Genomic DNA, 21,438 nt, shown 5'->3' on the forward strand with positions numbered 1-21,438 from the left:
CCTATGGAAAATCAGATCCATTTCCTACAGGAGAGAGGGCTGCAGGGTGAGTTCCTGGAGCCTTGGGAAGAGAAGCAAGGGCAGGACCTCCCTTCTGCAAACATTTTCGGGCTGCTGTTGTCTTTTTAAAGAAATTGCTTGATTTTGCCAACCCTTTGGTGACTCCCTTGCTTGCAGGGAAGGCTGTGGGTTGGTTTTCCAAGCACCCAGGGTCAATCACAGCTCCATTGAGAGAGTCGCAGTTGACTCCAGGGCAGAGTCACCCCGCAGGCTTTCCCTCTACAAAAAAACAAAAAATCAGCCAGGAAAGAATAAAGCAGAACTTACCATGGGTTTCTTGTACTCATTGGGCTTGATGCAGCGGACAAAAAAGGGCTGGCAAACACTGAGAGTCCTCATCAACAGCTCCAAGGACCTCTTGAACTGACTGCTGAGAGTCGGCGAGCGCTTCCTCGTCTCCGCTCCCTGCAAAACCGCAGCGGATCAGGCTCAGGAAATGAAAGGATAACAGAGCCTTTCCCCTCTAACAGAGCCTTTTTTCCCTCTGGCTGAGTCCCCAGCAGCCTCCTGGAACAGCTAGGGCTGGAGGGGGTAGCAGGACCAGAGCTGGTTGAGCATTGAGGCTGGAGAAAAGGGGGCAGGGCAGAGCTGGCAATGGTCAGACTCTGGCAACCTGCTCCATAAGCCTCTAGCCAGGGAGGAAAAATGAGAGAATTTAATTTCTCCTGCTAAAATCTCCCCTGGTGACCAGCAATTCCAATGGCCCCGTGCAGAGCCGTGAGGAAGATCTGCCCATGAGAGCAAACAGCCCCTTCCAGACCATCAAAAATCTCAATACTGCAGCTTAGGGCAATGTATTTGCCCAGGGATGCTCCTCAAGAGCAGCTTGGTCTTCTCTGTCCCCATGCAGAGCAGCATGGTCATGGCAACTCTACTGATGTGGTTCCTCTTGTCAAGCTGAGCATCTTCTGCTACTTGGGGTATATGAGCAGAGACCTATGTAGGGTAAAAACCAAGCCAAGGATAATTTCTGTCTTCAACAGCTAAAGAAACTGCTGGTCTGTTCTCCTCATCCTGTACTACAGGGAAGACTGGAATTTTGTTTGGAAAAGAATATTACCATTTGAGGTGAGTAATCAGGGCGAATCAGGATGATCTGGAGTATTTTGCTTGTTTTAGCTCCCTTGGTTAAATTAATAACCCAGTCTCCAGTTTGAGGCAAGTGTTTCTAAAGCAGAATGGAGAGGTTTCCCTTGATCAGCCCTTCTCCCTGCCCTCCAACAACCTTGTTAAACCATCTTCAAACTAAATGAAACTCCCAGCTTGTTTTATCCATCAATCCCTGCCACCTGAGCTTGATACCAACATCAGTCAGAGCAGTGCTGTGTATCTCAGGGGCTGGTGCTCAGGGAACCTTTATGGGGCAGCAGGAATTGCTGATGGGTTGAAGAGTTGGGCACCAGGATACAACTCCCACTGAGATGAATACAGGGCAAACCCTGACATGACCTCTGACATGACCTGATGGCCAGAGATTTCCCAAAGAGAGGATTCCAGCAGGGTTTAAATGCAAGCTTTCACCAAACACTTTCTTCTTTTGCAGGTGGCCAAGCCATGGATGGAGTCACAAAGTCCCCATGTGTCCCCACTGGCCTTGCTGCTCTGCTTTGGAAGGTGTTTTTTATTTCTATGTTTCCTAAATTTTCTACAAGAACTTCATCATACATCACTGATAACCTGTCAGACAATATCCCCACCCCACACAGCTGAAGAATTCCACAGATTCACAGAATGGTTTTGGGCTGGGAGAGACTTTCATAGAAACATAGAAAGTTAGGTCTTGAAAGATCATCAAATCCAACCCCCCTGCCATGGGCAGGGAGTTGACACAGCTCAGGTTGGATGTGATGCTGAGACAAACCCAATAAGCGCAAACAGAAAATCAGCATGGAATTCCAACAAGAGAAAACCCAGCTCATGGACACAGCAGAACAAACCTGGCCTGCTTGTCCAGGAGAGCAGGGAGTTATCAGGGATATCACCCAACAAAACACTCCTTTAAATGACTAGAAAAAGTTGTTAACAAGTTGAGAGTAATTAAGGGATGCAGCTGCTACCTGCAGAACAGCCTGGTGCTCTTATTCTGTCTCAGATTTGATGAGGAATAGGCTGTTTCAGCAAGAATCCTGGTTTTGCACAGCTTTGATTAATGTTTCCTTATCACTTTGCTAATTATATGCAAGGGGTCACCTCTGTGTGATGTGAAATGATAGCCAGAGGGGTTAGAAGCAGCAACAGATGCAGAAGCAGGGCTGGAAGTTGGAAGCAACAGCTTGTCAGCCAGTTTGGGCTTGGCTGGGAGAGGTCATTTTTTCAGCTGTGGTAGTAGGAAGGGTGCAAGGCTTTGTACAAGGGTCTACGAGGGAATGAGGAGAATAATTTTGGTTGGGAAAGACCTTTGAGATCATTGAGTCCAACCATTAACCCAGCACTGCCAAGTCCTCCACTAAACCATGGCCCTCAGCACCTCCACATCCTTCAAACCCCTCCAGGGATGGGGACTCCACCCCTGCCCTGGGCAGCCTGGGCCAGTGACTGACAACCCTTTTGGAGAAGAAAATTTTCCTAATATCCAATCTAAACCACCCCTGGTACAACTTGAGGCCATTTCCTCTTATTCTATCATTTGTGACTTGGTGCTTTGCTCCCACACAGCAGATTCTGCCCTTCTAGGTTGCTGATGCTTTGCTTTTTTTTTTTTTTTTTGGTGCATGCATCCAGCTCTGGCAAAAGGCAGTGGTGCCATTGTCACCCTTACACCTGAGAACTTTTTGGGTTGGAAGGAAGGGAGAGCAGCCAGAAAGCAGCTTGTCTCCTCATCCAAATCATGAGAACAATCTGAACTCCTCCTGTCAGGATTGCTCCATCCATCCCTCCCAGCCATTCCTGGGATTCCAGGGCTTGATGTTTTTGCAAAGCCTCCTCTCTATGGTGGGCACCAGCCCTGTGGGCACTAACCAGGATCTCAGCTACACAACAAAATCTCAGGTGAGTTCTTTGCCTCAGCCTCCTCCTGCAGGGACAGGGTGACACCACTGAAGTCACAGAATAGAATGGTTTGGGTTGGAAGGCACCTGAAAGATCATGGAGTTACATCCCCCCATGGACAGAGACATCTCCCACTTGTCACTGTGGTTCCCCCAGCCTCACCTCAACACCATCCTGGGGAGAATCAACCACTGCCCTTATTCGAACAAAACAGCTTCAAAAATGAGTGGACCAGCCTGCAAGGCCCTGAAAATATGGATTTTACTGCAGAGTAGATTTAGAGCATTTCTTAGCTCAAAACAGACCCAGTGCCCATAGTCTGAAGAGGGAGAAGGAGCTGAATACATTCTGCTTTTCTCCTGGCCAGACCTATCTTAGCTTCCACACTCTGAGACTGTAGCATCCTTGGGGACACAGACTGTCTCTTTACTGGTGCCACTTCACTGGTGCCACAGGGGATCTGTCCCACAGAAGGACAAAACCTCTGTGTCACAGGGAAGGATGTGCAGGATTCACAGGTGCATAGCCAGGACTGGGGACTCATCAAAGGAAAAACAGAAGAGGAAAAGAAGAAAAAAGAAGTTAATGACTTGTTTTACAGAGAAGCACCATCTTAAAAGAGGAGTTCAGAGAGATGGTCAGACTAGCGTGACATTCAGACAAAGTGTCACCTTTTTCTGCCCCCCTAAACCAGCTGGGCTTTTGAGAAGCAGAAATACATGTGGCTCCTTAGGTAAAAAAAGAAAAAAATCAGGGCAGAACATCATGAGCAGGACACAAAGTGATGTTCACCCCAGCACCCCATGGGGTGTCTGATATCCCGGTGGCACAGCTGGAGCATCAGGATATTTCTCATTATCTCTGTGAAGCTGTCAAGTCCCTAGGTGCCTATTCAGATTCCTTCTTTTGGTGTTTTGGGCACATTAGGTGTGTCCAGAGGTGAGAAATAATCAGTTCAACCTCTCTGCACCCTGTGGGCTCACACAGAGTTAAGTTAGGTAGGTTGGTCATAAAACAGACCCAGAGCTCCAGCTAGGACAATCACCATGTTGTTTGTTTGGTGGGGTTTTTTTTCCTTTTTTTTTTTTATTTTGTAACAGTCAAATCAAGCAAGCAGAGGCAAGGAGAAAAACAAGCACAAGAAGAAATATCATGGAGCCAGAAATAGTAGAAATAATTCCTATTTTCCCCCTGAACCTTCCCCTCCCACTTTATGGAGAAGGCTGCATGGTGCACCAGGATTGCTGAGCTCAAGGAGCTGGTGACCTGATTTGGATGGAAATGCAGAAAGATGAATTACTTAAGGTGATTTAGGGATGGAGAGGAGAGAGGTGTGCACCACCAGTATCTTGGGAAAGGTTCTGGACAAGGACCATCCTCCCTTCTCATTAGGATGAGAAGGTCACCAAACTGGGCCATGCCAACTTGATATCTTGTTTCTCAGCCTGTTTTCTTTCTTTTTTTTTTCTTTCCTGAAGTCTGACTCTGTAGTTCATTACTTTGTCACATGAAGTGTCACTGGGGTGACCATGAAAAATTGAGGCTCCCTCACAGCAGGTTCTGAGGTGACAGTGAAGAGACAATCCCTCTCCTAAAGGATGTGAAGCCTGGAAAGTGCCTTCCAATGCAAAGTTGGCAGAGGTTACACAACAAATCTGAGCATCACTATCTCAAATGAAACCCTCATTTTATAAAACTTACTGATGTTGATACAATTGGAAAATCTTTGGAAAATTTGGCTGTTCCACCCTTGCCTTAGTGCCTAACAAAATCAATTATTATTAATTTGTTTTAAAAAGCCTACAAAAACTCGAGGCCAATTATGACAATAAACCCCATAAAATCATCCCATTTCCCTGTATCTCCTGTTGTTGCCTTCAGAAAAAAATGATTGGCCAGGCTGGGGACAGAGTGGCTGGAGAGCAGCCAAGCAGAAAGGGACCTGGGAGTCTGGATTGACAGGAAGCTGAACAGGAGCCAGCAGTGTGCCCAGGTGGCCAAGAAGGCCAATGGCATCCTGGCCTGGATCAGGAACAGCTTCGCCAGCAGGTCCAGGGAAGGGATTCTGCCCCTGTGCTCAGCTCTGGGGAGGCCACAGCTTGAGTCCTGTGTCCAGTTCTGGGCCCCCCAGTTCAGGAAGGATATCGTGGTCCTGGAGCAGGTCCAAAGGAGGGCAACTGGGCTGGTGAAGGGACTCGAGCACAGACTCTATGAAGAGAGGCTGAGAGAGCTGGGGCTGTTCAGCCTGGAGAAGAGGAGGCTCAGGGGAGACCTCATCACTCTCTACAACTCCTGAAAGGAGGTTGGAGCCGGGGGGGGTTGGTCTCTTTTGCCAGGCAACTCTCAGCAAGACAAGAGGCCATGGTCCCAAGTTGTGCCAGGGGAAAGTTAGGTTAGATATTAGAAAGAATTTCTTTACGGAGAGAGTGATCAGGCATTGGAATGGGCTGCCCAGGGAAGGGGTGGATTCTCCGTGTCTGGAGATATTTCAAAAGAGCCTGGATGTGGCACTCAGTGCCATGGTCTAGCAACCGCAACAGTGGTTCAAGGGTTGGACTCGATGATCTCTGAGGTCCCTTCCAACCCAGCCAATTCTATGATTGATTCTATGATTTGGGGCAGATTTTGCATAATTATCTCCTGGATTTAATCCCACCATAACCTAAATTAGAAAGGTTGTTTGTTTTTTTTTCTTTTGGTGTATGACATTGCTACAACTCTAGAGAGCAGTTGAAATCCAAAATGAAATGTTGAAATCCAAAAAAATTTGCAATCATGACATGAAAGTGAAGGAATTCAGCTCTGGAATGAATGGCTTTGGGTCATTTTGGGTCAGATCTCCCTTATTGGAATTCCAAGTCCAAACACCCCGAGACACAGAGATAAGAAGGTTAAAATTCAGCCCCATGCAAGGATCTGAATTTTGAAAGTCAGGTCCACCTCTAAAATAATTTTATGCCTCTTGAGAGATTGTGGTGGAAATGTGACCAGTTGCAAAGGTAACATCACAAAAACTTTAGCACACACCCTGTGGCCAAATATCTAGCAAGAAAGGTTTGGGAAGCCATCAGAACCAGTCAGGAGATGACCTGCAGCAGCAAAAAACTAAGAAAAAAAGGTGCCAAGAGACTGTTTTGATGAGAGCTTGGATTTGAGCTCTCCCCTGAACAAGACCTAACACATTGTCCCCTATAAGAATGATGGCATTTCCATGTGGCACAGAAATGCATTCCAGGAGTCTCTCTGTGCACACAAATTGTCATCTTCCTGCCACCAAAAGGGCAAAACAAGTCCAGATTTGCAGTTGCAATAATATCCCACAGAAGCCAGTGATGGCACCACGACAAACAGCAGTTGAATCCCCCATCTGAAGTCAATTAAAATTATTGAAATACCAGAAAAAATTGCCAAAATGTTGACTTGGGCTGGTTCTGATTTTATCCAAACCAAATTCCTGTCATTACAAAGCAAATCTGAGTTGAACCCTAGAAATAAATGCCACAGTTGTACACCTGGATCTATTCACCAAGCCATAAATCTGCTCTCCATCACTTTGGTCCCTTGAAATGGATCCTCTATAGATAGTGCAGGAAGAGGAATCAGCTGATAAGAGCAAAGCACAATCCTTGCCAAGGAGAGGTGAATATAGAATAGAGGAACTCAGGTTTTTGGTTTACCTTTGGTGTGGGTGTGGGCGACTGGCCAAATGTGCTGGATGCATAGCCACAGAGAAACTACATGAAGCACAGGTAAAAAAACAAACAAACAAACACAAACAAACAAAACAGAGACAGAGAAGAGCAAACAGTGAAAAGAAGGAACAACCAAAAGGAGCCTGATGTTGTTAGTCTTGTAGATGCAGTTGTTAAAATTATCTCATCGACAAAATGAGTTAATTCTTAAATTTTTGTCTGTCCCCCTCCTGGCTTTTCCTCTTCATCTCCATGTTCACATCCTTGAAGATGAGGGAGCTGCAACTGTTTAGCTCTTGGCTCTTGGGAACAACTCTTCAGGATCTTTTAAATTCACTTAATATCCTTCCATCTTCATCCATCCCCACTCCTCTCCCTCACACATCCCTGCTCCCCTGTGACTGATGCTCTTAATACACAGCAGTTGGGAAGATGCCAGGGGGAAAAAACAATAAAACCAACACATTATCACAAAAAATCTGAAGAAATCCCTTCCTTCCTCCCTAGTTCTATTCCAACAGATCAAATAAATTACTGCAGAATTTAAATCTTTGCTGAGGGGAAAGCCCCTTATGTGTTTTTCCCTTCATCAGTTTCCATCTTCCTCTGCTCCTCCCACTTCTTCCTCAGGCAAGAAGTGCTTAGACCAGCGGCTGATTCCTCAAAGGAGCAGGGGTACAATTGCCACTGAGTCCATCATTTCACCTGGATCTGCTCAAAATAATGTTCCCATTCAGCAGACACATGCAGATAGATCTCCTCCTTGATGGCCATGCAGGAATTGAGCTGCATGGAGGCCCCATGGCCTCCAGCAACACCCAGTCCCCCACAGTGGTTTTGCTGTCTACAAATCTTAGGTCTTTCAGGGACCAAACAGTTACAGCAATATTCAAATATACAGCTTCAAACTGATCTGTGGCTGTCTCAAGTTCCTGGCATGGAAGAATCCCATTGGAAACATCCAATGTACAGCAGATAGGGATTTGCTTCACTCCACAAATCCCCAAAACTCCTCAATAAGCCCCTGATGACCAAAGGTTGGAAGCTGTGGAGCAAAACACTTCTTGATTTGCTTTAACCCTTCGCAGAGCAGCCACTTGCCTCTTTTGAAGGGAAGAAATTAGATTTGATTGACCTGACCTGAATGTGCCTGGAAGGTTTCTCCATGGATTGTCCCACTGCTGCTGGATGCAAACTTCCAAGAGGAGCCTTTTCTCCAGCTCTTTGTTAACAGTAGTCAATTCCCAGGACTCAGGCTCACCTGCTCTTTCTTTTGGGGCATGTTATAAGAAGGAATGTTGTAAAATTCACAGATTATTGAATTTTGGTGGAAAGCAATGGGCAAAACCATCTCAACCCCACATTGCTTGGCCCCATCTCTGCTTGTCTGAGCTGTTTCGTTTGTGTGGGGCTTTAGGGGGTTTGTGCTTGCACAGTTCACACAAACACTGTGCATGATTAGAGGAACTCATACACAATTTTTACACCTTTTCCAGTTCCATACCAGTCAGGTTACAAATCTCTCGTTCAAAAGAGAAAAGCTGAGATTGCTAAAGGATCAAATCACAGAGACCACCACTGCAGACAGATTCTGAAGACATTAACTGAACTATAAAAGAAAAGGTTTCTTTAAATAAATAAAAAAAAAGTGCTCTGATGCTTTAAAAGGTCTCTGTTCTCAGGTACTAGACAATGCCCAAGTAAAAATCTCAATTCTGCTCTTATATAGTTCCAGCAATTTTGAAGACTCTTGGTAGGTGTTCCTGTGAAGAACTCTGCATGACTATATAAAATTAATAACTCCCTCTCATCCATTCCCCAAAATTCATCTCTTCACTGCTCAGAGAAGCAAGAAATCATTCCCAAGGTGAACTGCAAAGCTTGCACTGAAAATAAAAAGCAGTGAGGGACAAGCAATAAAAAGCAAAGGAAACAGCAGCACTGATGCTAAGGGAGTTAGATGCTTAGTTCAGCAGGAGTATCCACATCTGGGATGCTCCTGGGAATAGCTTTGGGAATACACATCTGGGAATAGCTTTGAAGCCTCCAGTAGTGCCATGCCAATTGGTAGCTGGGGCTGATAAATGTTATCTTCTTCCCAACAGAGTCAAAAGGTTGTTGATTGTTTCAGGAAGAGCAGGACTGAATGGCTAAAGGCTATGAAGGAGGCTTGCAAAAGTGTCCATAACCTATTGAGAGAAATTTCTGGGGAATTTAAACATTTCTGCCCCTTAGCAGGCAAGGGAATTCAGCACTTAAATCTGTTTGGCACTCCTGAAAGCCCCTAAGTCCCTTGGACCATCAGTGGCATCAGCTGGCATTTGGAAATAGGACTCCAAAAAAAACTTGGTTGCTTTGGAAAATGTTATCCCCACACCATCTGCTGGCTTTGCTTTCAGACAGCCAGGAGGATTTGACCATAGCAACTTATCTGGGTAGAATTTCAGGTTCTGCAAGGTTGGTATTTTAAAACAGTTTCCCATTTAATTTTGGAAGCAGAGCTGATGATATCTCAGAAGGGAGAGGTAGATGTCCAACTTACTGAAGAGAACATTTTATCTTGGTGCTATTAATGGTGAAATAGTCACAAATCTGAGCATCCAAGACAGTATCCCAGTAATAAATGCTCAAATGGTGGGGATTTTTAAAGAAACAACTGGTGCCTTTCTCCAGATCACTGCATCTGGTCTTATTCCACACTGAGCATACCCTGCCAGAGGACTGGGGGAAAGGAAAGCTTTGAAGTTCAACTTTTATACCTGATGTCCCCTCTCTCTGATGTCATAACAGTAAAACAAAACTGTTGGCTGGTCTCTTCTAGTCCTGCCATGGTGCTCAAAGGCCACTCTGATCATCCCTTAGTTCTCCTCTGGTCTGCAACCACCAAGTGCTTGCTTTTCACTTCCCACTCTATCACACACACATCTCTGAACTACTCAGCTGGAGGGTTTTGCTCTTCTTCCTCTCTGATAATTTCTACAATTGCAAACCTACAGCCCTACAATTACAAACCTACAGCCCTACAATTACAAACCTACAGCCCTACACAAGCAGGAGAGGAGCAATGACAGCACAAAGTAATCTTTGATGAGCTGAACAGACTGAACTGATGGTGGTGGGGAGGTGCGTGTGGATGTACCCATTGCACCAAGGCAATGCTTGCCAGTGGCTGGCTCACACTAACAGGTTTGAAACACCCCAAAACAGCACCAGGGCAACAGGACTCTTTGCAAAATCTTCTGCCCCTTCCAGATAAGACACCACAATCCCCTCCTGACTCCCCCTGTGAAACAAGATCCTCTCGCGCCTGCATTACCATTGCCACATCTGCTTGGAAGATCTGCTTGATGAACTTGTTTTTGGAGGAATGCACCAGCTGAATGATGTCTCCATGCAGTGTGTCCCTGTTTTTCTCCAAGAAACCTAGAAGAATAATGGGACAACACCTAGATAGATGATACAGTGCAACATGGGCTGGGTATGACCTGCAAGCAGCCTCCAGGTTGTTGGGTTACTGAATGTTCTTGGGGAGGCAATGGGGGTAGCAAGGGGGCATAGAAAGGGGGACCAAGAGATGGAAGAAGAGACAATTCCTGACATTCTTGAGAAGAGTCTATCTGGACACCTCATAAAAGATGCACGAGGTGCCAAGCTTCAATTCTGTACCCTGACACTATGATGGGCCAGTAGCCTGCTCTGCTCCAATGCCACAGAGAAGCTCAGCCTCCCCCCAGCATCCCCCTCACATCGAGCATCCCCACACCCCAAGAGCTGCCCCATACCTTTTGTTTCATAGTAAACAATTCCAGCAAAGTGGTTAATGCCAAACTGGGTCTCATAGTTATTCTTCGGAGGGATATAGTTGGTGTTAAGCTTGTGCTGGGAGTTCAGCTTGTGTAACATGGTGGCATCTGTACCCTGTGCAGGAAAAGATCTGACATTTATCCAGGGTTTGTCCCATTAAAATAATTTTCCAATCAACAGTCCCTTTCTCTTTTTGTCTTGGGTGACAATGGGTATTTATTTTGAGATGTGTTGGAGGGGATATCTCAAATGCTGAAATTAAATAAATTAATTAAATATCACCTACATGTAGTCCTATATTTGAGCTAGTGCTCCAAAGGGAGTATATTTAACATTATTTTCTCTTAAACTTTGTCAAAGGCTTTTCCTGGAGCCTCTTGCAGGAATATTCTTCCATCAGAAATACTGACTTGTTTTAAGCATGGTTGTTGCCCTCAGGAAAAAAAAATGTGACAGAGCAATAAAAAATATGAATAGACAACTCCTTGGTGAATGTGTGTTTGGGGCTGACAGCACCCAAAGTGCAGAGGGGGTAAAAACAGGAGAGTCTCTGGCAGCAGGGCTGAGCCCAAAACACACCTTGGGGAACTTGCTCTCCTCATCAATGAGGGAAATGATGTTCATGGGCTTGATGGCAATCATGTCCAAGGCATCTTGGTTATCAGTGAACTCGATGTGCTGCCAGTTGATGTTCTCCAGGTTGTATTCCTCCTGCTCCAGTTTGAAGACGTGGCGCACGAAGAACTGCTGCAGGTTTTCATTTGCAAAGTTGATGCAAAGCTGCTCAAAACTGTGGGAGAAAGATCAAGGAAAGACCATTTTAGATCCACCATGTGTGGACATTTAGGTCCACCATCTGTGGATGTTTAGTTCCACTGTCTTCCTCCATCTCTCTCCATGCTTGAAGAAATGCTCTCAAACCACCACAATCAGTCAACTAGGTTCCTGTTGGCTGAGAATTTCCTTATCAGTTTTGATAATCAGTTTTTCTCCCCCAAAACAATGTAATAGCCATTATACTACATTAGGCTAGACTACTTGTGTAGTCTATACCAATCAGTTTAGGAACTATGCTGTCTGCTGCAATATAAAAGTGATGAACTCTCATAATCTGTCATAGAAAAAGTCTTGGCCAAGCCCAGTCCTGTTCATCTCGGGACAGATGAAAGGACTGCAAGACCTTGACCTTGGGGTGGGAGAGGAGGGTTCAGACCTGGTTTTCCTTTTTTTTTAAGCTCCATACCTGTTCACCGTGAAGTTCTCAAAGCCAAAGATATCCAGGAGGCCAATGGATCTCCTGACACTTTTGAGTTCCTGGGATGGAGGTCTGTAAATTGCAGCATTGATCTTTTCCACGATCCACACAAAAAGCCGCCCATAAATTCCCTGCAATATTCCAAAGATGGAGGTCACTGGAGCAGGTTAGGAGTTTACTCTGCTAGTCTGAGAGGTGACTTCATCTCTGATGGTTCAGGCTCCTCCAAAGTGTGGCCAGCAACTGGGCAGTGCCTGAGGACACACTCACCAACATCTATGCCAAACTCCTGGCATGGTTTAAAGCTTCCAGAGGCACTATGTAGGCTAAGGAAAACCCACTTGAAAGTCTAAAAAATTAAAAGCAAAATCCTAGATTTGGATAGTCTAAATTTTGGATCCATGGGCTCACTGTTGAAAGCCAGACAGTTCTTTCCTTGGTTTGTAAACATTTATCTCTACCGTTCAGCAGAGTCAACCTACACTGCTAGACCAGCCAAGGACCTGGACAAGGTCCTGTAATGAAGTCTGTAACTGAAATGTTACAGAACTGGCTGAGCTGCTGCTATTGCTGCTTCAGTAATTCCAGAGCTCCATGTTCTACAGTGTTACTGACTTTTCTGTGACCTACAGCAGTGCTGCCAGGAGGGAGAGCCTGATCCCAAAGCCCATCACCACTAGAGAAGTCACTGTCTGGATTTGCAGACTAGTCAGGTGTCAAACCAGCCAGCTTGATCTACCAGTTCCCCACAGATAGAGGTGGGGGAGTCCAAGCTGGCCAAAGGATACCACAGGTGCTTGTTTTACTACCTCAGATGGGGCTGCAAACAGCACAGCAGTGATGCACACAAGCCCCCAGCTCCCCCCATCAATCTTTATCAGCCCAAAAGATCAGATGATCACAGAATCATAGAATGGTTTGGGTTGGAAAGGACTTTAAAGATCACCTAGTTCCAAACCCCCTGCCATGGGCAGGGACACTTCCCACCAGACCAGGTTGCTCCAAGCCCCCTCCAAACTGACCTTCGACACTTCCAGGGATGGGGCAGCCACAGCTTCTCTGGGCAACCTGGGCCAGTGTCTTACCACCCTCACAACAGAGAATTTCTCCCTCTTCCAGCTTAAAACCATTCTTCCTCATCCTATCACTCCATGCCCGTGTAAAAAGTCCATTCCTAAATTATGCTCTCTCCAGGTGCTCTGTTGGCTGAATTGCTCTACTCCTGTTCCTGTGGTGTTCAGATTTATTTACTGCTGCAGAAATGCCCAAATCCTGAAATTCAGGTGGGGGTATTCTAGGTGTTGGGAGAGCTGCTCTGATTTAGAACAGCTGAGGATCTACAACCCTGGAGCTCAAGATGGGATGTTTTCCTGAGGCTGAGGTGAAGTCATTTCAGAATGCTGGCTCCTTCCACAAGTCACCTTTGAGTGTAGACCCTTAGAAACCCAGATAGCAAATCCCCTGAAGACCAGGCTCTCTAGACTCCTTCCATCTCACCTCTTGGTGCATCCTGATAAGAACATAGTTTCAAGGCCATCTGCTGGTCTGAGCTCACACAGGCATCAAGAGAAACACTTTTTCCTGTGGAGTGGATGCTCTGGTCTCAAAACTGGCAGATTTCTTCTATTTACCAACAAGAGCAGAAAGGAATGCCCTAAGATTCACCTTTACAAAAGCGTCCCTCACATCCAGCGCTTGTTCCATGCTGAGAGGGGTGGAAACAGTCTCACCCCTGGTGATTATTGTCCTGCTGGTAAGGCAGTTCATCACATCCTGAGGGTCAACCTGGCAAAGACACCAACAAACACATTTATTGACTTTACAGCACCAGGTGTCCTTACAATGTCCTGGGCTACTGGCCATGAACATTCAGTGCGTGGCCAGAGATGAACGATGCAGCCCCCATGGCTGGAGGTAAGTGACCTTTCTTGGCTGTACAGTGCAGATGTCCCAAATGATGCCACAAGCATTTTCAGAGAGAGTATTTAAAACTTTTATAAAGTGTTTTACTGTCTAAAGTCTTCTTGTGTCTTAGTGTGAGATGTTAATGTGGTATGGGGAGAAAAGATGAACAAGCAAAGCCTGTGAAGCTGTATCCTACCATCACGAATATAGCCTTGCATCCCTTTGTCCCTTTTTCACACTTCTGAGATCAAGCCAGGGAAATGTGCACTCCCTGAAAACAGCCTGCAGACAGCTGTGGATCACACCCTGGGACCAGTGGTTCCTATGGAGATGGTGTGCCTGAGGAACCTGTGTTACCTGCTGGAGAGGCCACTGAGGAAAGCTCCAGTCACTGCATGGTTGGTTTGGGTGAGGGGCATTTCACCTCACTTCAGACAGACACAAAGGTGACATCTCTGTCACAGCTACTGTAATGAACTCTTTTTACATCTATGAGGAAAACACTCTGTTTTAGAGACTGAACTAGTCTTGGGGTCCTCTTTAGGATGATGTGCCACCCAAGTGTCTGTTTGTCTCAAATCCCTGGTGACACCCACCCCCACTCTGCCAGTGCAGAGTGAAGTGTGGCTTTCCCAGGCCTCTTCAGCCTCCTGGAGCTGGTGGTTGAAGGAGAGCCTGGCTCAGATGGAGCTTTGCCACAATATTTGAAATATAGGAACAAGACAGAGAAGGGACAGAAGTACTGCAGGGCCACTGACCTCCAGCAAGGATGCTGCAGTGATCAGCGACGCTGACTGAACCACCTCACAGGCATCCAGGTTGTCATAGGTCCGAGCTGGGGGAGAAGAAAAGCAGAGGAAAAACCATCAGCAAGGGATGTGGCTCTTTTCAGAAGGTGGGTGGGGTGAGGGAAAGAGTCTTTCTCCACTGGATCCATATGGTGGCCAAGCAACATCTGGCCATCAGAATGGAGAGAAAAGTTCATGCAGCTGCTGGAGTCTTGCTGCTGGCTGCAGAGGAGCTGGGCTCTGCTCTGCCAGGCACACCAAATGACTAAAGGGGTAAAACCCCTTTGAGTGTGTAAAGTGACCAGGTTTCTGTCTTCCAAAGAAGTTTTGTGACTCACTGGGTCATTTCTGACCACAGGAAGTTTGGTACATTGACAAAGGCACATTCAGTCAAATGCTCCACTAATCTCTCCTTGTAAAACCTGAGTCTCCTGCACATCCTGTGGCCAGATTCACCCTCCCTGCATTCAGAAAGGGTGGATGTGACTGAGCACACTGGAGCCTGGCAGCCCTGCAGAGCAGGCAGGTGGACTTATTCCTCCTTCCTTGTCCTTACACAGCACCTGAGACCCTGGCATGGCACCACTGCAGGTCATTCGGATACAGCTCTCTATCCCTGAACTTGGCTCCCTCTTACCATGCGGGATGAAAAGCAGGAGTGTGCTGGACCATGTCCCTGTATTTGTCCTTTTACCTTCATACTGTAGGTTGCCCATGTGCAGGATGGCAGCCAGCAGCTTGGAGATCTCCCAGTTTTCCGTGTCAGTGAACATAAGGACCTTCATGGCAGAGCGGATGTTGGCGTATTCCTTGCTGTCATCTCTGCCATCACAGGTTGTGCAGTTACCCTGGGGAAGTGAAGAGCATGGGGTAAACCAGAGGACATCTGGGTGCCACCCTAAGCCATCCAAGGCTTCCCCCTAAATATGAAGACCTTTAGTTGCAGGGATGAATAAGCAAAAGATGGTATTGAACCTGTGGATCTGGCTCTGCCCTTTGGTGGATATTACCTTTTGGTGGATATTACCTTTTGGTGGATGTTACCTTTTGGTGGATATTACCTTTTGGTGGATATTACCTTTTGGTACATGTTATCTTTTGGTGGATGTTACCTTTTGGTGGATATTACCTTTTGGTGGATATTACCTTTTGGTGGAACCATTTCTCAGCCGTGTGACCTGCACTCACCTTGCTCTCCTCAGCTACCCTGTGGCTGGCTGCAGTTGGTAGAGCAGAAAAAGCTCCCTGAGAAGATGGGGATAAAGAACCAGGAAGAAACATCCCACCAATCCAGATAGAAAGCCAGGTGACAGCTGGTGACAGCCCAGCTTTAATTACACCTGCTTAATTACACACAGCTCCTCTGGGTGGTGACACTGGTACATGGGGAGTGGGCTTGGTCAGACATGGGGAACAGAGACAGCTCAGCACTGTGTGCTGAGAATGGACCCTCCAGCCGTGCAAGAGCATCAAGTCATATCTAACACCCTGCTAATTTCCAACCAAGGACCCTGGTTGATAGAAATCCAGATAGAAAGCCAGGTCCAAGCCTTGCTGATGACAGCCCAGCTTTAATTACACCTGCTTAATTACACACAACTTCTCTGGGTGGTGACACTTGTACATGGGGAGTGGGCTTGGTCAGACATGGGGAACAGAGACAGCTCAGCACTGTGTGCTGAGAATGGACCCTCCACCCATGCAAGAGCATCAGGTCATACCTAACACCCTGCTTATTTCCAACCAAGGACCCTGGGCACCAAACACCAGAACAACCCAAGCTGCTCCACAGGAAGAGTGGAAATGACCTGGTCTGTACACAGGGACTAAGGGTTTGCACTAAGACTGGGATGCCTGTAGTAGTGGGACAAAAAAGTCCCCAAAACCCCATGGCTAAGACTTGAGAAGGTCACAATCAGCAAAGCAACTTCTGCTCTTGAAGGAAGCACCTCTCTCTCTCTTCTTTCTCCCTTACTAACAACCTCTCACCACACCACCCCATCAAACCTCTGCACCCTCACCATGGCAAGGTAGTTGTAGTCTGTGGCTTTCCCAAGACCCAGCTTCTTCTTCTGCTCCATGCTCATCCCTCTCAGCATGCAGTAAAACACGTGGTAATTCCTCTCATCTGGGGCCTGCAGCAGAAAAGAGCAAATGCTGATTCTCGGGAGGAGAACAGCACCACAAGGGTTGACTGACCCAGTAGCAGTTCCCATGCCTTGGAGATTTGTCACCTCACCTGCCTGCAGACCCGGGACTTCTCCAGCAGGTACTGCTCAATTTTTGCCCCCTCGATGGCTCCCCTCTTGTTGAAGTGGATGTCAATGTACTTCCCAAAGCGGCTGGAGTTGTCATTACGGATGGTCTTGGCATTCCCAAAAGCTGCAGGGAAGGATTACAGTGGGTAAGAGCAGACCTGATGCAGAGAGGATCAGGAATCTGGTCTCATGATCACAAAAAAAGAAAAAAGAACCCCCCAAAATTAATAAAATAGAATCACAGAATGGTTTGGGTTGGAAAGGGACCTTAAAGATCATCCAGTTCCAACACTCCTGCTATGGGCAGGGACACTTCCCACTAAACCAGGTTTCTTCAAGCCCCATCCAATCTGGTCTGAGACACTTCCAGGGATGGGGCAGCCACAACTTCTCAGGGGAACCTGAGCCAGTGCCACACAGCAAAGATTTTCTTCCTAGATATCTAATCCAACTCTCCCCTCTTTTAGCCTGAAACATTTCCCCCTTGTCCCATCACTCCCTGCCTTTGTAAAAAGTCCCTCCTCAGCTTTCCTGTAGCCCCTTCAGGCACTGGAAGATTCTCTAAGGTCTCCCTGGAGCCTTCTCTTCTCCAGGATGAACAACCCCAACTCTCAGCCTGGCTTCAGAGCAGCTCCAGCTCTCTGAGCATTTTTGTGGCCTCCTCTGGACTTAGTTCAACATCCCCATGTCCTTTCTGGACCTAGCACTGAAGGGGGGGGTCTCATGAGAGTGGAGCAGAGGGGGAGAATCCTTGACTTGCTGGTCCCATGCTGGTGACGCAGCCCAGGACAGGGTTGGGTTGCACATTGCCAGCTCATGGCCAGCTTTTCATCAACCAACAATGGCCCAGGATTAAAATCTGTATAATACACCAGATTTACACCTTGTAGAAAAGCAGACAGCTTCTCTGAGCAGGCAGGAAAGGCACCCAGCAGTCAGAACATGCAGCAGTCACCCTGCCAAGAGGACCAGGAGCAAAAATGCATTTACAGCTCTGTGTGTTCAGGTCATGCTGAACAACTCAGCCTGGCTCCAGAGCAGAGCTGCTCCAACCCTCTGAGCATCTTCCTGATGAAGATGTTCATCTTCACTGATGGAACTGGACTCACTCCAAGAGCTCCATGTCCTTCTTGTGTTTGGGGCTCCAGAACTGGACCCAGCACATCAGGGAGGTCTCACCAGAGTTGGGTAAAGGGGGAGAATCCTTTCTCTCAGCCTGCTGGCCATGTTGCTGGTCATACAGCTCAAGACAAAAGTTGGGTTTAAAATAATAATTGCAAGGAGTGAGGCTGAGAGGTGAAAAAGCAGCTCTCAGACATTCCCTCAAGTCTGGCTGGCTCAATTTCATCCCAGGGTGGGGAATCAGGATATATCAGAGATTTCTGTCCTTGGAAATGTAGAGAGAAGCACAGAGGAGGAAACATGGGAATGGGGTGACCTCATCCAAGGAACACAGACAGGATTTTGGCAGCAGCTGCTGAAACACAAGAAGGTTGAGCAAGGCTGGCAGGAGGATGCTGCAGGGTGTGAGGTGAAATGACAGAGCTCCTGGGGAGTGATTTGGTGACAGGAGGGGAAGGGCAAAAGCTCATCTTTTATGGAAATACAAAGGGATTAAGTCAGCCTCCAGAGGGAGACTTCACCCTGCAAAACCAGAGGGTGTTCAGAGAAAGGTACCCAGGTCTGTCCCCTGTGTGGCTGAGGACCACTGCCATGAGTGCCCTGGCTAGCATGCCCTGACTCCAGGATCATTGGTGGGTGGTGGGGATGCATTTGAAACACAGAATCTTTGTTCTCTTCAACCCTAGAAGTGATGATGTACATGTGCCCTGCCATGCACCAGGCTGCTTTACACCTGTGGTACCATCCAAGCCTTGATGTCCCTTCATGCCCCAGCTGGAGGAAACTCCAACAGAGCCCAGTCAGGGATACTTTCATCTCCTCTGCTAACATTTTTCATAGAATCATAGAATTGGCTGGGTTGGAAGGGACCTCAGAGATCATCGAGTCCAACCCTTGAACCACCGTCGCGGTTGCTAGACCATGGCACTGAGTGCCACATCCAGTCTCTTTTGAAATATCTCCAGACACGGAGAATCCACCCCTTCCCTGGGCAGCCCATTCCAATGTCTGATCACTCTCTCCGTAAAGAAATTCTTTCTAACATCTAACCTAAACTTCCCCTGGCACAACTTGAGACCATGGCCTCTTGTCTTGCTGAAAGTCATTTGGCAAAAGAGACCAACCCCCCCCCTGGCTCCAACCTCCTTTCAGGGAGTTGGAGAGAGTGATGAGGTCTCCTCTGAGCTGCCTCTTCTTCAGGCTGAACACCCCCAGCTCCCTCAGCCTCTCCTCATAGGGTCTGTGCTCAAGTCCCTTCACCAGCCTGGTTGCCCTCCTTTGGACCTGCTCTAGGACCTCAATATCCTTCCTGAACTGAGGGGCCCAGAACTGGACACAGTACTTGAGGTGTGGCCTCACTAGAGCTGAGTACAGGGGCTTTTCTTGGAAAGCAGTTAGGAGATGCCTATTTCTTCTCACAGAATCACAGAACCAAAGAATGCCAGGTTGGAAGGGATCTCCAGGATCATCTAGTCCAACCTTTTTAGGTAAAAATAGAGTTTAAATGAGGTAACCCAGCATGCTGTCAGGCTGAGTCTTAAAACTATCCAGTGTAGAGCAACCCACCACTTCCCTTGGGAGATTATTCCAATGTCTCATTGTTCCCAGGGTGAAAAATTTTCTTCTGGAGTCCCATTGGAATCTCCCCAGAAGGAATTTGCACCCGTTACCCCTTGCCTTTTCCTTTTTTTACTCCTTGTAAAAAGGGACTTTCCATCTTCTTGGTAGCCACTCTTGTGTAGTGGTACCTGGTAATGAAGTCTCCCCTATTTCTTCTCTTCTCAAGGCTGAACAAACCCAGTTATCTCAGCCTTTCCCCATATGTTAGGCCCTTCAGTCCTCTGATCATCCTCTGGCCCTTCTCTGGACTCTCTCCTAGGTGCCTGTTTACCAAGCAAAACATCCTCTATGTATCAGGGGAGGTAAAAATAAGGTTATTCTTTAAGAAAACCACTATTTTTCTGTATAAGTGTAAGAGGTCCATCTGGCATCACATTGGGGCCAGAGGATCAGGTCCTATTTAATTTATTTTTAATTTACATCCACCCATTTCATTTACAGACATCCAATTAAAGCAGGGGGGCTGATTACAGCAACAGCTGCCAATGAACCCATTAAAACCAACGAGCCAATTCTCTTTACCTGGTTCTTTCCAAAACTCCCTTTATTTCTTTTTTCTTTTTCCCTGCATTCTGCTGCCATTCACTGATTTTGGATGCAAAAACTTGGGTTTGTTGTTGGGTCCTGCCAGCACAAGTCTGTAAAGCTCTGGTCAAATTAATCTCATGTTCTGCTTACACCAGCAAAGAACAGGATATTTGTAGTTATGGTCCAATAAAACAAAAAATTAGTAGGTTGAATGCCTAAATTACAAACTATTTGTGCTCTGCATATGGTTATAAATACAGCACAGGGAGAGGTCCTGGAATTTTTTCCAAAGACCTTAATGTATTTGGTGATCAGTATTTTTTTAAATCCCAGAGAATTAGCTAAAATTCAGTTTTTGTTTTGAATTTTTTTGGGGAGAAAAGTACTGATTTTAGTGGGAAAAACCTCACATTTTTCAATTTTACTTGAATAAAAGAATTTTAAAAAAATTCAGGTCAGTTGAAATGTTTCTCTTTCAACAATAGCTGTCAAAAACATTAATGGAAAATTAGACAGCCCGAATAATAGAATATTTCTCTGTGAAAAACAAATTCTGTAAAGCTGCATATGCTGTTAAACAAATGTTTACATCTTTGCTTTTGATTTTTAAAAAAATGTTTTTGCTTTTTGAAACTCAAAAGCCAACAGAAGTCATGTACATTTGGCCATATTTTGTGTTTCCTGAATCTGTGGGGTTTTTTGTTTGTTTGTTAGCTGTGGGTGTTTTTAGAAAAAGAAAAAAAAAAAAGAAAAAAGAAAAAAAGAACTTAAAAAAAGGCTCCATCATCTTGGGCCTCACCTTCCAAAATGGGATTTGCCTCCAGGACCTGCTGCTCAATCCAGGAGTGCTGACCACTGATGGCTGCCAGGAACTGCAGAATCAGTTTTGTGCTTTCTGTCTTCCCTGCCCCAGATTCACCACTGCAAAGACAAAAGGAATTGAGGTCAGAAACCCCCCCCCGATGCATCCTTTCCTGTGTCACCATCTCTGTCTTCAAGGGACTGATGTCCCTGTGCCTCTTCTCTCAACACAAGTAGGATGAGACCACTAAGGATGGGGTTTTGGTGTCCCATGGGCTGGTTGTAGGGGAAATGGTTGGGATACCATAGCAGACAAGTTCCAGCCAAAATCCAGATTGGTTTTTAAGGTCCATTTGGTCCATGCTGGTGCTTGGGTTTGAGACACTCCAGCAAATGCCAGCATTCAGCCAGCACTAAGAAGGTCAAGAATCACTTGGAAGAAGAAGGTCAAGAAGACCTGGACTGTCTGGTGCCATGGTGTAGAGAAACAAGATAAACCAGGTGCCTTGAGTTGCCAAAGAGTGGGTGTGAGTCCACCTGTGCCTGGTTAGGACAGGCTCCCTATTACCAGGGGGCCAATAAAGGTGGGACACACACCCACAGAGAGCAGCTCAGCT

General features: G+C 46.5%; 1 protein-coding gene across 2 annotated transcripts in view; it reads right to left on the minus strand.

Annotated features, from left to right (window-relative positions):
- The window catches only part of MYO7A (myosin VIIA), a 68,012-nt gene that overhangs the window by 36,709 nt on the left and 9,865 nt on the right, over positions 1-21,438 (minus strand). For both annotated transcript variants that reach the window (XM_030448239.1, XM_030448235.1), the window contains exons 4-14: positions 20,820-20,941; positions 16,732-16,874; positions 16,514-16,627; positions 15,187-15,340; positions 14,463-14,539; positions 13,465-13,584; positions 11,788-11,930; positions 11,124-11,334; positions 10,523-10,658; positions 10,057-10,163; positions 328-465 (exon numbers count right to left, since the gene is read on the minus strand). In XM_030448239.1, coding sequence (XP_030304099.1) covers positions 328-465; positions 10,057-10,163; positions 10,523-10,658; positions 11,124-11,334; positions 11,788-11,930; positions 13,465-13,584; positions 14,463-14,539; positions 15,187-15,340; positions 16,514-16,627; positions 16,732-16,874; positions 20,820-20,941 — 1,465 coding nt within the window. The remainder of the gene's footprint in view (positions 1-327; positions 466-10,056; positions 10,164-10,522; positions 10,659-11,123; positions 11,335-11,787; positions 11,931-13,464; positions 13,585-14,462; positions 14,540-15,186; positions 15,341-16,513; positions 16,628-16,731; positions 16,875-20,819; positions 20,942-21,438) is intronic.

The sequence above is a fragment of the Calypte anna genome, chromosome 1 (assembly GCF_003957555.1).
Source record: "Calypte anna isolate BGI_N300 chromosome 1, bCalAnn1_v1.p, whole genome shotgun sequence".
Taxonomy (NCBI): domain Eukaryota; kingdom Metazoa; phylum Chordata; class Aves; order Apodiformes; family Trochilidae; genus Calypte; species Calypte anna.